This window comes from Hippocampus bargibanti, linkage group LG01, assembly GCF_051943395.1.
Source record: "Hippocampus bargibanti isolate YZ-2025 linkage group LG01, ASM5194339v1, whole genome shotgun sequence".
Lineage (NCBI taxonomy): Eukaryota > Metazoa > Chordata > Actinopteri > Syngnathiformes > Syngnathidae > Hippocampus > Hippocampus bargibanti.
The window spans coordinates 25,388,972-25,402,402 of record NC_142734.1 but is presented as its reverse complement, the minus strand read 5'-3'; the positions used below and the strand labels follow the sequence as shown (position 1 = coordinate 25,402,402).

The 13,431-nt window shown below is 41.7% G+C and overlaps 1 protein-coding gene across 1 annotated transcript in view; it reads right to left on the bottom strand.

Annotated features, from left to right (window-relative positions):
• The window catches only part of espl1 (extra spindle pole bodies like 1, separase), a 39,363-nt gene that overhangs the window by 14,748 nt on the left and 11,184 nt on the right, over positions 1-13,431 (bottom strand). Inside the window, exons 8-18 of the mRNA XM_089005066.1 lie at positions 5,677-5,870; positions 5,358-5,600; positions 5,053-5,197; positions 4,603-4,762; positions 4,350-4,489; positions 4,064-4,198; positions 3,521-3,637; positions 3,265-3,436; positions 3,035-3,163; positions 2,795-2,951; positions 166-275 (exon numbers count right to left, since the gene is read on the bottom strand). Of these exons, the coding sequence (XP_088861192.1) occupies positions 166-275; positions 2,795-2,951; positions 3,035-3,163; positions 3,265-3,436; positions 3,521-3,637; positions 4,064-4,198; positions 4,350-4,489; positions 4,603-4,762; positions 5,053-5,197; positions 5,358-5,600; positions 5,677-5,870 (1,702 nt within the window). The remainder of the gene's footprint in view (positions 1-165; positions 276-2,794; positions 2,952-3,034; positions 3,164-3,264; positions 3,437-3,520; positions 3,638-4,063; positions 4,199-4,349; positions 4,490-4,602; positions 4,763-5,052; positions 5,198-5,357; positions 5,601-5,676; positions 5,871-13,431) is intronic.

The window sequence follows — 13,431 nt, the reverse complement described above, 5'->3', positions numbered from 1 at the left end:
TATCGATACTATTTCTATGCACGCACGGAGAAAATTACATGCAAACGGGGTCGGATATATCGATAGTCCTGGTTATATCGATATTTTTTCTGACTCCCTTGGATATCGATATAACGAGACTTTACTGTATTTCAGATGTGTGATGTGCGACCAATATATACGAACCTGTGTACATTTCCAGGAGGTTTCTGACTTTGTCTAAATCAAAACCGCTTTCTGCAATCTCCCCCTGCATTAGCTCCAACTCAGCTTTCACCACCAGCAGCTCAGCACATCTAAGACAATCAAAATAAAATGCACCTCTTATATGAATGCCTTATGAGCATAACCTGTCTTTGAACTAACACATACTTGCCAACTTTTGAAACCAGAAAAGCCTAGTAATATGCCGGGGTACAGGGGCCGCTGGACCCAGTCGGTCACATATATTTATTTAAAGTGTCATGCAAAAGCTAAAGAAAAAGTGAAATAGGCACTGTGTTTATTATATGACTCTTGTCACTCTTTATAGATATATTGTCTGTCAGGGGGAAGCAAATGATTTTTAACATTACAGCTACTACGATGATGCTAAAAACACAATACAAATGTTGACCACAGATATACAGTGATACCTTGGTTTACGAACTTAATTGGTTCCCAGAAAGAGTGTTTAAGGCAAAAAGTGTGTATTCCAAACATTAATTTCCCATAGGAAACCATTAAAATGAGAATAATCCGTTCCCATGTCCCCATAAAACATTAATTTTCTACTAAATAAGCCTTAAAACTACACTAAATATACATTAGTTAATGTATAATAAATGTGCTATGGTATTGTAATTAAAGAAATAAACTGTACAGTATAATAAAGTCATTTTATTTACCTATGTGATGGTCGTTGATGGCTTGATGGAATGGAGTAGGAGGAGTGGGGAGCGAATGTCACATTACATCAGGACTGTAGGAAGGAGGGTTAGCCTATCTTTCATAGGCTTATGCCCTGGTACGGACTTTTCTTCCTGTGTAAGGAAAGTCTAGTTTGGTATCTTTTTCCAAAAAAGGCCGGTTTCATCAGCATTAAACACTTGATGAGGAACGTAGCCTTCTTCCACCATCTTGAGGAATGATTCCTTGGAAGCTTTGGCAGCTTTATCGTCAGAACTGGCTGCCTCACCATGATGAATGACACTATGCCTGTACGACGCTTAAAGTTCTCAAACGATCCATGGCTAGCCTTGAAATCATCAATGGTTGACGAACTTCCAGGTTGCCTCTTGACGATATCCGAGTGAAGTTGCAATTACAATTTTACCCAGTTTCTCATCAATTGTGTTCTGTTTAGCTGGGTTGATAGCTTTGTGCATAAAGTATCTCAAGGAGCTCGGAGTTATACATCTTGGAAGTTGTGATATTGCAAAAGCAACAGATGCTAGGAGACATACTAGGAAACTCATTAATAGCTGGTTCCCTTGCTTGTCTTTTTATTTAAAATTGAACTGATGGCTTGTGCGGGTTATTTGATTGATGTGACATTTTAACTTTGCAGTCTACACTCTGCCTTTGAACTATCAATAAAGTTGAAACGAATCCAAATTTCACTGTTTATCCATTTTCTCACCTTTTTTGTTTTTTCTTTGATAATGTGCTCACTCCCCTCCTCCTAACCGCTGCATGTGTCCCCTCCTTCCCCTACCACAGATCTTGACCAATCACGTGCGACTTTAACCGAAGACTGGGGGCGGGGAAAAGAGGGAAAAAAGCTGGCAGCCATTTCCAGCTTCGTTCACTTCAGAGATCCAGCTCCAAGAACCGGCTTGTTTGCAAACGACACATCTTATGCCAAGATTATATTCTTGCGAATTTAACATTCGTAAGGCAAAAAGTTCATTAGCTAAAGCGTTCGTAAACTGAGGTATCACTGTACTTGGGGAGAAAAAAAATACCCATATTTCAACTTGTCAATCATGAAAATATGTTTGCTACTATTTTAAGAAAACTAAACATAATTATCTTACAATCAACCCAACATTTAAGAATCAATCTTGTTTGAAAAGTACAATTAATTGTAAGGCATTGTTAGTAACTACAGTAAAGTCTCGTTATATCGATATTCTCGGGAGTCGGAAAAAATATCGATATAACCGGACTATCGATATATCCGATCCTGCGGCATGTAAATTTTCTCCTTGCGTTCATAGAAATAGTATCGTGATAAGCAGTACTATCGATATCACCGATATCGATATAACGAGACTTTATTGTATATGCATATCGACCCTACATTCCTATGGGTTGACAAAAATAGCTATCAAACTCAAATTACAAAATCGCATAATTTTTACCTTTTCTTGACTGAAGTATAAGTATTTCTTTTAGATTTCACACTTTCACACTGTTTCTTTCGCTCCGGCAGATGCAATTACAATACACTGATAAAAACAATGCTAACTCTTGACTCTCGATTCCTGGAATGACCCGTAGCATGCTCAATTCACCCAGAGGAAAATAACAGCTGGCACTGTGCCGATCAATTGTTCTAAATAGATACGATACATAGCGATCTCTTGTTTTGAATAAACGTGGGGTATTTACTATTTTGACAATTTTTTGACGTAATGTTTTTATTGGAAACCGTAATTTTCATTAATAAACCGTAACCCAGAGTGGGATAATGAAAACCGTATTCATTACGGCAAAACCGGAATAGTTGGGGGATATGGTAACAGTGCAACAAGGTGCTGTGAAATTATTGCAGCTCTGCCATTTTCCTGCACATCGATACAAAATAGTGGTATTAAAGTCACGCACTTACTGGCTCAGTGCTTGTAACTTAATGGCAAGTTTCAGGGCTTCTTGACACTGCAGTCGAGCATCATTGATAGCACCACAGCTGGTTCGCAGCATAATCACTTTCATTGAGCAGGTCAACAGCTCCGACAACAGCCGCCATTTAAACAAAAGATTATTTCCTATCATTGATCAAGAGAAGGGTCACAAAACTACCAATGGCCAATAAAATAAATAAATGTGCACATTGATCACTTTTTCCTACCTTTTTCAATAAAGCGCACGTCTGAGCCACTTCCATTACTCCCATAAAAGCCTTTACCCACAAAAATGACCAGCAGGCTGCAGAGAAGCTTCAGACTTTCACACAAAGCAGTATCCGGGCTTTTGAAACCTGAGATACAAACGCAGAAATGAACTCTGGAGTATTCCGCTAGACCACACCAGAATGATGGAAGTTAGTCATTTTTGTGTGTTAGATGTTAAATTGTCTACCATGCTGCGTAATGCGGTTCCGTTGCGTTTGTGGCAGGGAAGTCGTGTCCAAACTGAGGTAGGAGCTGCACGTTTGAAGTGCTTGAGCTCGCAACATATACCAGCTCTTGGAACGTTTCTGCTCATTGGCCTCTTTCAGTACAGCACACAGATAGGATACCCCACAATCCACCTATCCAAGTGACAATACAATTACATGAAATAAAACTATTTTACTTCAGAATTTGGCAACGATAGTTGGGCACCTGTTGCTTACCTGTCCAGTATTGTAACAGCACTGAGATTTCAGCAAAACGATGAAAAGAAGGTCAGAGGAAGGTCCTTCAATGCTTGGATCAGTGGTGACCATTATTTCTGCTTCTTCAATCTGAATCTGAAAAACATTACCACCCAGGAAGTGATTTCTGCTCAATGAAAAATGACTATTTTACGGTGTAAAATGCGCACGCAAAAGCCTCCCTTTTCTTATATGCAGGTGGGCCTTATATGTGAAGTAATATTGAGCCACAACAGGTCTCGAAACTACTGTCAGCAGCCACGACTCAATTGTCCCCTTTAGAAGATGTAGTGTGTAACCCCAGCCTCGACTGTAGTGCCTTATATACAGTTACTATATTTGGAAAATTTTTATTCATTGAAGGTGCGCTTTATAGTCCGGTGCGCATTATATATGGAAAAGGTTTGAAAATACACCATTCATTGAGGATGTGGCCTTATACTCTGGTGCACCTTATACATCGGAAAATATGATATCTGGATGTATAGTGCGTTGAGATTCATTATTGGAAAATTGCATTACCAAAGCCTGGTCAGTGGAGCCCATTTCCAAGAGGAGGCTGGCCGACTGACCAAGGGAATATGCACATCCTTGAGTGTCGCCAAGTCGGCGAGACAGTTCAATAGCAAGCTGATATGCTTCCAAAGCTTTAAGAGGCTAAATCGGAGAACACACAAAAAGAAAAAAATACAATGGTCGAAACAAATTTAAATATTAAAAGCAACCAGATTCGATCATATAAAACTTTTAGTCAGGTTAATTTGTCGACTTGTTTAAAACTCCACAAATCAAGTGGATGAAATGTTACCTTTCCCATTAATTTGTAGAGAGATGCAGTCATCACAATAGAGCTGTATGTCTGTTTAGGATTCCTGACAGAAGGAAAAACTGGAGCGCGCAGAAGGGCGGCCCACTCAGCCAGCGCCCTTTCTAAAGGTTGGCAAAACTCTTTGCGGAACAAAAACAAAATTGCACAAGAATGTTACATTTTTAATTTCATAAATGACATGTATTGCAAAGCACAAATTCTAATTAAAATGAGATTTAAAAGGTATACATACTTGTCTGTGCAGCCAAGTTGAATTTCAGACCATCATATACCAAAATGTTGCCCTCGTTCTTCTGCTTTTCTTCAAGATCAAAATCATTAGTCCCAAATGGAGTTTCTACACACGACGACTGCTTACGCATTTCTTGAAGTTTTACATCCCTTTCAATTGCCTAGTAAGAACGATACACAATAAACACCACAATAATAAGACAAGGTCTTCTTGAACGTCAAGCAATTATTAGTTTATTTCCAGACATTTCAAATGGCAATCAAGTTAAACAAAAAAGAAAAAAAAACATTACAGTCTTCAACATTTCTATGAGAACATGGTATTTTGCTACTACCCCACTAATTGCTCAAGTCTCAACACTAATTGCTACTTGTTTGTGTGTGAGTGTGAGAAAGTGCCACGTAGAAATGTCCTTATTCACTCAGGTCGTGCACCTCTACCATTGCCCACCTCCTGAAGGTTCTTCTCAAGAGTGCAGATAAAAAGCCAAAGCAAAGCATGCGCCTTGCTGTCCTTCAGTCGGCTTGTGTTTTCAGGAGTCTCTATTTCTTCTTCCAGGAGCCGTAAAGCTTCATAAGTAAAATCAACTGCCTTACTGCTCCGGGGAAACAAATGAACACAAAAATATAAAATTAAAATATATGTAATCCGCCATAGCTGTAGTCATCACATTTTATTCTTATGAGGCGTCACAACGAGAGTCCGCTCTTGAACTGTACTTAACGGAACTGAAATTAAATAGAAGGCGCTCTTACCAGTCAGTCTGTTGACTGAAGTCCTGAAAACAAACAACTTGGGCCATTTCGCAGAGGTAGACAGCACGCAAGTGTGTGTGGGAGCTCTCTTCATGACAGATGTCCAGCAGATCGCAAAGAGTGTTGTAGCGTTCCTGCAAGGTGTTACCTGCCTCCTCCTTGTAGACGCGCAACTCCTCATCCAAAAGGCAAAGCATTATTCTTTCGTCCGGAACGTCAGGACCAAAACCATCACGTATCGTCCTATGAAATTATGATGAACAGCAAAGAAAATATGAACTGGACTGAAACATTTATAACTATGAGAATTGCTGCAAACCTGAGTCGAATGTCCTCTTCAGAGTTGTCTCCACAATCCATCTTGGTTTTCACCCACAAAGAAATTGGCTCTGTCATATGCAAAGCCATTTTACTTCCCAAGGCTTTAAGCCACAGTATGACCCAGTCAAGGGCTCGTTGAAAGTGCCTTGCTCGACGGGATGATTGCACAGCCAGCATGAAGGGTCGGTTGAACTGGTGAACGTAAAAATAAAGAACATTGAATTAACTCATTCACTGCAACTCATTCACTGCCATTCAAAAATGTATTCGTGAATTGAAAATATGACAGAGCGCCATTCCCGAATTTGTTCGCCTTTTGTTTCTCTTGGTTGGGTGCAAGCGCTAGCCATGGCCTCTGGCAATGTGTTTTTTTTTGCCTTCCATAAGCGGGCAGCATTTTCCTATTTTCTATGTTAGCGCTTTGTTCCAGCATCAGCTGTTGTTAAAGCACTATATAAACCAATATGTATGCATGGCATTGTATTTTGGACAGCTGCCCTCATTTCAGGCTCCTAATAATAATACATTTAATTCACAAGCACTTTTCTGAACACCCAAGGACACTTTACAATTAAAAGAACTATACACAGAACAATAAAACCATAAGTAAAATGATAAATAACAAAACAGCTGATTAAACTAGACCATGAATGCAATTGTAAACAGATGTGCTTTGAGGTGGGATTTAAAAGTAGGGAGTCAATATTACGGATGTTGGGTGGAAGTGAGTTCCAGAGTTCGGGAGCAGAGCAGCTGAAAGATCTGTACCCCATCGTGGTGAGACGGGCAGAGGGCACAGAGAGGTGGAGGGAGGATGAGGATCTGAGGGACCGAGAGGGAATGGAACTTTGAAGCAGGTCAGACAGATAGGGGGGGCAAGGTTATGGATGGCTTTAAATGTAAACAGAAGTATTTTGAATTTAATACAAAGTTTAACAGGGAGCCAGTGAAAGGAGGGGGTTTTAGTGATGATCCGGGCTGAGGAATTTTGGACGAGTTGGAGTTTATGGAGACATTTTTGATTGACCCCCAAAAGAAGTGAGTTATAATGGTCGATACGGGAGGTGACGAGATTGTGGATGAGGATAGCAGTGGTGTGAAGGATGAGAGAGGGACGGAGATGATTGATATTACGGAGGTGGAAATATCCAGACCGAGTTATGTTATTCATATGGGAGTGGAAAGAGCTTTCAAGGATGACGCCCAGGCTTTTGACCTGAAGGGAGGGGGACACGGTTGAACTGTCAATGGTGAGAGAGAAACTGTTTTCTTTGTGCAGGGTGCATTTGGTACCGAAAAGAAGAAGCTCGTTTTTTTTCGCTGTGAAGTTTGAGGAAGTTATGGGAAAACCAGGATTGATGAAGGTTGGGGGATGGGAGAGGTAGAGGAGCCGAGGTGCAGGTGGATTTTGTTGATCCTATCATTTAAACAAAAGCAGAGCATTGCAAGTATCTGAGGAATAAAAGTGCGGGGGGGGGGGGGGGAAATAGCGGGTTGAATGATTTTGTGAAACAGGGAAGAGAGAGCCCGTGTGTTTCCAGTATTTGAGTCAAATACAGTTCAGAGTAGTATTGTGATTTTGCGCGCAAGATAGCGTAATGGTTGAGGTAATCTGTGTAGATGTCCTTGTGAGCAGTGAGACCAATTTTCCTATAAAGTCTTTCAAGTTGCCAAGCTTTAGTTTTGATGGAGCGGAGATGAGCGGTGAACCAAGGGGCTGACTGAATAAATTGGATTTTACAGGAGCAAGGGCGTTGAGAGTGTTGGTGAGGTCCGCGTTGTACCAGGAAACAAGTTCATCAGGAGAGGAGTTGGAGTACGGATTCAGCGTAGGGTGACAGTGTTGATGTCTCTGATGTTACGATAAGTGACGATGCGGGGTGGTTTGGGGAGAGAGCGGGTGATGGAAACGTTAAATGAAACCAGGAAATGGTCCGTTATAGGTAGTTCATTAGCTGTAAAGTTGGAGGGGGTAAGACCAGAACAGCAAATCGGATCCAGTGTGTATCCATTAATGTGTGTGGGAAAGTCAGAGAATTAATGGAGGCCAAAACTGTCGAGTGAGGAAGTGAATTCTTTGGTGAGAGGAAGGGCGGAATTGTCCATGCGTATGTTGAAGTCCCCCAGAATAATTATATTTGGTGACAGAGAGGCAAGGTGGGTGAGGACAGCAGACAATTCTTTTAAAAAGTCACAATGTGGTTTCGGGGCACGGTAAACAGTGACTATGATTGTGGGGCCGGGTCTGGAAATTTGACATGCAAGGCATTAAAATGAAAGAGTTTCCGGGATTGAGACTTGGAAGGACTTTCCAGTTCTCGTGGTAAAATAGCAAGAGACCGTCTCCAAGGCCCGAGAGGCGGGGTTTGGAAAGGTAAACAAACCCTGGGGGAGTATAACTCCTGACCCATATAGTTTAGGAATTAACATTTTTTCTGATGAAAGAACAGATTCGAAGGCAGGGGTGTCAAAGTCAAATGGACCAAATAAAAAAAAATTGCTATAAGCCGAGGGCCGGACTGATTGAATGTTCATCGATTTTTTTTAATGACGCATATAGTCTAGTGAACCTAATTGAACCTACTGAAAACCTAACAAATATATTGCAATATGATCAGATAAAGCAATATTTTCTCATGTCTCTGTCAGTAGTCTTTAATTTTCAACAGACACAAAAGACAAATTTACTTAATATAACAATGCCCATGACATGACCATTAAAGGACAACCGACGTCTCCGGACAAGTTGTGTCCATAATTTGTAAAATGGCTTCAAATGACTTCTACTGAGCGTATTTTACAAAGATTCCACCGCATATAGCTATATTTTACGTTTTAAGACTCGCGCTGAATATTCAGGAAGTCTTGTTTTTGAGTTGGTGACGAGTCCGTACGTGACGTCACTGAAGGAACGCCCCTTACCGAAAAAAAAAGACACATTGTAGCAGTCCTTCCATCACGTCAATGTATTTTGCAGTACTTGTTTGGTCTGAAAACCTCGTGTTGCACCAAAAAGCCGCCAGAAGAGGGCGACCAAGCTCCATGGAAGGAATTTATCAGCCTGTGGAAACGGGCTGATTAATTCCTCAGAGGAGCTTGGACGTCATTTTCTGCCCCTTTTCGGGTGATACATTTCCCCCCAATGCTGCCTCAAAATGGCACGGAATAAATTATTTAATCGATTGCAAATCGGCAGCTCATGTAATAAATTCTTTAATCGATTGCAAACATGTATGCTTTCCTCTTCAGAACTATTTGAATCATATTCATAACTGGACGTGTAACAAGAAAGCATATTCTCCCTCTTTCTGAAAATGCCCCATTTGCAGCTCAATTTTTTGCAGATTTTTATTGGTGTTTTGCATATGAATAAAAAGATCATACTGTGTGTTTTGGGTATTTTAGATGCTATAAAACGTTTTTCTGATGTTAGTTAGGAAACAAAAAACTGATGTTGGTTGTCCTTTAAATGAAAGAAACCGGTATTATTCAAGGCACCATCAGTAGCCTAGATTTTCTATTTTAGCGAAAGTGGGCTAACTTCAAAGAAAGAAATAATAGCAATTTTCTATCATCCACTCAACTGAAATATAATTGGATTGAAATACAATAAAATAAAGTGCAAAAATTTATTAATCAAAAACAACACTTTCTTCAAGGAGAAGTAACATGCAGTGAAAACAAATATTAAACTTTAATTATTCGACTTGAACTAAATATAAGCTCTAAATATGTGATTGCACAGTAATGTTCACTTGTTTGAGGTTGAGGCCGATACTTGGTGGTGTCCCATATTTTCCATAAATTCATCAATGTTCGGAATCAGGCTCTGAGCTGAGGAAATCTTCAGAACTGAGTGAAGGTGTTCAGCAGTAAGTCGACTCCTGTGTGATTTTGTTCAGGTATATTCAAGAAAACAATTGTTCACGCAGGTATGTGATTGCAAACATAGATAACGTTTGAGCAGCCTGGATGCGCAGCTGGGGCATTGTGTTAGGGAGGAAACGGTCAAACTCCGCAGCACCCGCTGCCACATATTTTGCCTCAATCAACTCCATTTGAAGCTTTGGCGGTGAGCTTTTCACGTCAACAGCAAATGGATTGGATTGGATGGAAGTCCAAGATGGCGCCCGAGTAGGCAGCCTCAGCAAGTGCTCTCATGAGCCTTGGTTTTTTGGTTGGTTGGTTGGTTTTGGTTTTTGGTTGGTATGGTTTTTTGGTTTGGTTTTTGGTTGTTTTTGTCTTGTTTTGCGTTTTCTTTTGTCACTTTGTGTTGTTGTGCATCGTGTGAAACGGATACAGATTGTTTTCCAGCATTTTTGACCATGACATTCATCAAGGAGGAGACTGTGCTGAGCGGTGGCGCCTTTTCGGCAGCATGAATATGCCAGTACTGTTTTTGAATGGGAGGAATGTCGGAGCCATTCGACTGCCATCGCTGGACACCAAAGGGGCCATTGTGCTTTTTTGCGCCTGTAATGGGCAGCATCTTCACAGCCCCGCTTTGTTTAGCGGAAAGGTCAGTGCTGTTGGACAGTCTGTGGCTGGATGGATGCATGGCTTGAGGAACCCGCGATAAGAAGAAAGGAGCGTCAGCGCAGAGCGCCGATGCGTATGTGGAACTGTTGCGGCTTGGAATTGAAGCAGATTTATGTGGAACAGGAGATGTGAGTCAATCTCTTTTCGTCAATGGATGCTACAGCTGCGTGTTTGCTTTCAACATTTAGCTTGTAGTCGGCGTGCACATTCCACCATGATGTCCCTGATCCACTGGTGGAAAGACGCTTTGATCCTCTCCTCTTTCATCTAGAACTGCTTCATGTCATCACAAAGAGGGTACAGCAAGTCCTGAAGAATGAATGTCTCTCTGTGTCTTTGTTTGGTCATACTGTCTCTATGCTGTCATATTATTTGTTATTTAGTTTAGGTTTTTTTTTTTTTGTTCTTTTGACTTCAAGACGGCGCCACGAGAGTGGCTGCCTTTCCAGCAGCTCATGTATTTTTGTTTTTCTACTTTCATTCCTTTCATCACTTTGCTGCTGTGAAATGTAAATTTCTCCACTGTGAGACTAATAAAGGCATATCCAATCCAATCCAATTACCGAGCAGTTCACACCAGCTTTTTTGTGCTTCAAAGTCAGGAACTCGGCGTCGGACGTCAGCGGCAAGTACATTGAGACCTCAACTTACAAACACCTTATATTACGAACTTTTTGTCTTACGAACATCAAATTTATGAAAATCAAACCTTATAATAAGCACTATTTTCATATTACACATCCACCACTGCTGGAACACGAAAGCACACGACCTTCGGATCTGGCGGAGTGATCTTCGGCGGAAGCACACGACCAAACAGCGCTCCAGCCGGCGCTGCTTTCCACATCCCCTCTCTCTGAAATCACACGTCCATCGCCTCCGAGGAGCTTTTTGCCGATAATTTTACTATTATGGGACCTTCAGCCTCAGTTCAAATGTGGTGCGTTACTATGAATAAATTGAAGAAACTACCAGCCGTACACGTCTACTCTGCTCTGTTTATTTGTCATCCTAGACTTGGGGTGCGTTCAGGTGCGAGAATAGCGCACGACTTCTTATAGGCTGTTTGGAAAGCATTGTCTCACTCAGGGGTGTCAAAGTCATTTTTTGCCGCGGGCCACATTGTAGTTATGGTTTCCTCTCGAGGGCCATTATGAATTTGGGGAACCCATTAGAATGTTTAAATCCCTTCAAATATTACATATAGAGGACACAGCAAATTAATGAATAACTCGTTTTCAAATCCGAAGTCAAGAATAATGACTTTTATTGTGGTTGACATCCAAAAATATGAAATTTTGGCTCAGATTTTAGCAATCATCATGGAATTTAACAAGTTTGATTTGCTTTTGCGGGCCGAAAAAAATGATGTGGCGGGCCGGATTTGACACCTGTGGTCTAACTGAATGAGCAGGGACAAACACTTGCCAACGTTTTTGTGTTGTCAAGATGTGATAGAAGTGATTGTGATTGGCTAAAGGGTAGAGTCATGTGTCATGGTAAGCCAATCAGAGCTAGTGTTTTCACACACACACACCGGAACAGCGTGTCAATAGTCACGCTAAATTGTCATGTGCGAGTTGACAGCTGGGATGGGGCCGCCGCTCGCGACACTTCAATTTCATTTCATTTCAACGAGTCACGTCACCTCATCAGTGACATGATTATGACGAAAGTGAATCGCTGTGTCTTGTGCTGGCAAATCCAACAGTTTGCTTTGCACAAGGTGATTGTTAGACGCGATCGCGCAAGTTTGTTGCTTTCCGGTTTCCGATCGCGAGCGTGCCATTTTATTCGCCCCGCCCGCTTTCTTTTGTCGCGTTTTATTCCGCGTCCGTGGAATCATCGGACTTGCGCCTTTTGTTGTAATAAAATCTCTGCCAGCACCTATGGGACTCAAAGTGAATGCAGATGACATTGAGGAGCTTGTTGCTGACCATAATGAGGTCATCAACATAGAGAATTTAATTTGCCTTCAAGAGGACAGGCAGAAGCAGGCCATTCAGCAGTTGATTTGCAGGCTTTTATTGAACAGTTCCATCCAGAAAAGGCTATGAGAATCATCAACATGATGAATGATAATGTGATGCCTCAGTTTCGTAAGACTTTACAAATCAATACAACAGGTGTCAATTAAGAGCCATCAATGACCATCACAAATGTAAATAAAGTGACTTTATTATATAGTCAAATAAGTCGAGTGAAGCACAGCGACGGGACGACAACCAAAGTTCGCAGAGCGTCTACACCCCTGTCAGGGACGATGGTAATGCACTTACAGAACGAAAGGTGGAAGAGCCCACGCAACCACAGAGACCTCCCAAGGAGGACAAGATCAAAGGGCACAGACCAAGTGTGAAGTGGCCAAAAGCTATCGAGAAAAGAGAGTGGGAAACCGTCAATAACGATCGGACCAAAATCTTGGAGCAACAAGTGGGCACAGCAGAGAAAAAGCTGGAAAATATTGGTGACATCATCTATCACTACGGGGAGGAGCGCTTTGGAGTGTACATCCGGAAAACCACCAATGCAAGACCACCACCAACCAAATCCAGGAGGCAGCAAGAGATAGACAGACTGGTCAGAGAAAGAAGGGACCTGCGAAAACAGTGGAAGAAGGCCTCTGATTCAGAGAAAGAATGTCTCATGCTGCTCCAAGGGGACATCAAATGCCAGTTGGCAACCTTACGAAGGGCAGAAAACGTCGCAAGAACAAGGAACACACAAGAACACGGTTCTATAAAAACCCCTTCAAGTTTGTCAAAGACCTCTTCGCGAAGGACAAAAGCGGAATCCTGAAAACCTCCAAGCAGGAACTTGAAAAGCATCTGGAAAAGGTCCACCAGGACACAAAAAGGCAGGAAAAACTAGCTATCCCACATGACATCCCCCCTATTGAACCACCAGATTTCAACCTCGAGACTGGCCCTCCAAAATGGAAGGAAGTGGACAACACAATACGGCGTGCAAGATCAGCATCAGCCCCGGGGCCAAATGGAGTTCCATATAAGCTCTACAAGAACGCATCAGATGTTCTGCATTATCTTTGGAGACTCATGAGGATTGTGTGGCAGAAAGGGATAATACCAAAGGCATGGCGGAGGGCCGGAGGCGTACTAATTCCCAAGGAGAAGGATGCGGCAGACATCAGTCAATTCCGTGCAATTAGCCTTCTCAACGTTGAGGGGAAAATCTTCTTTAATGTTTTAGCACA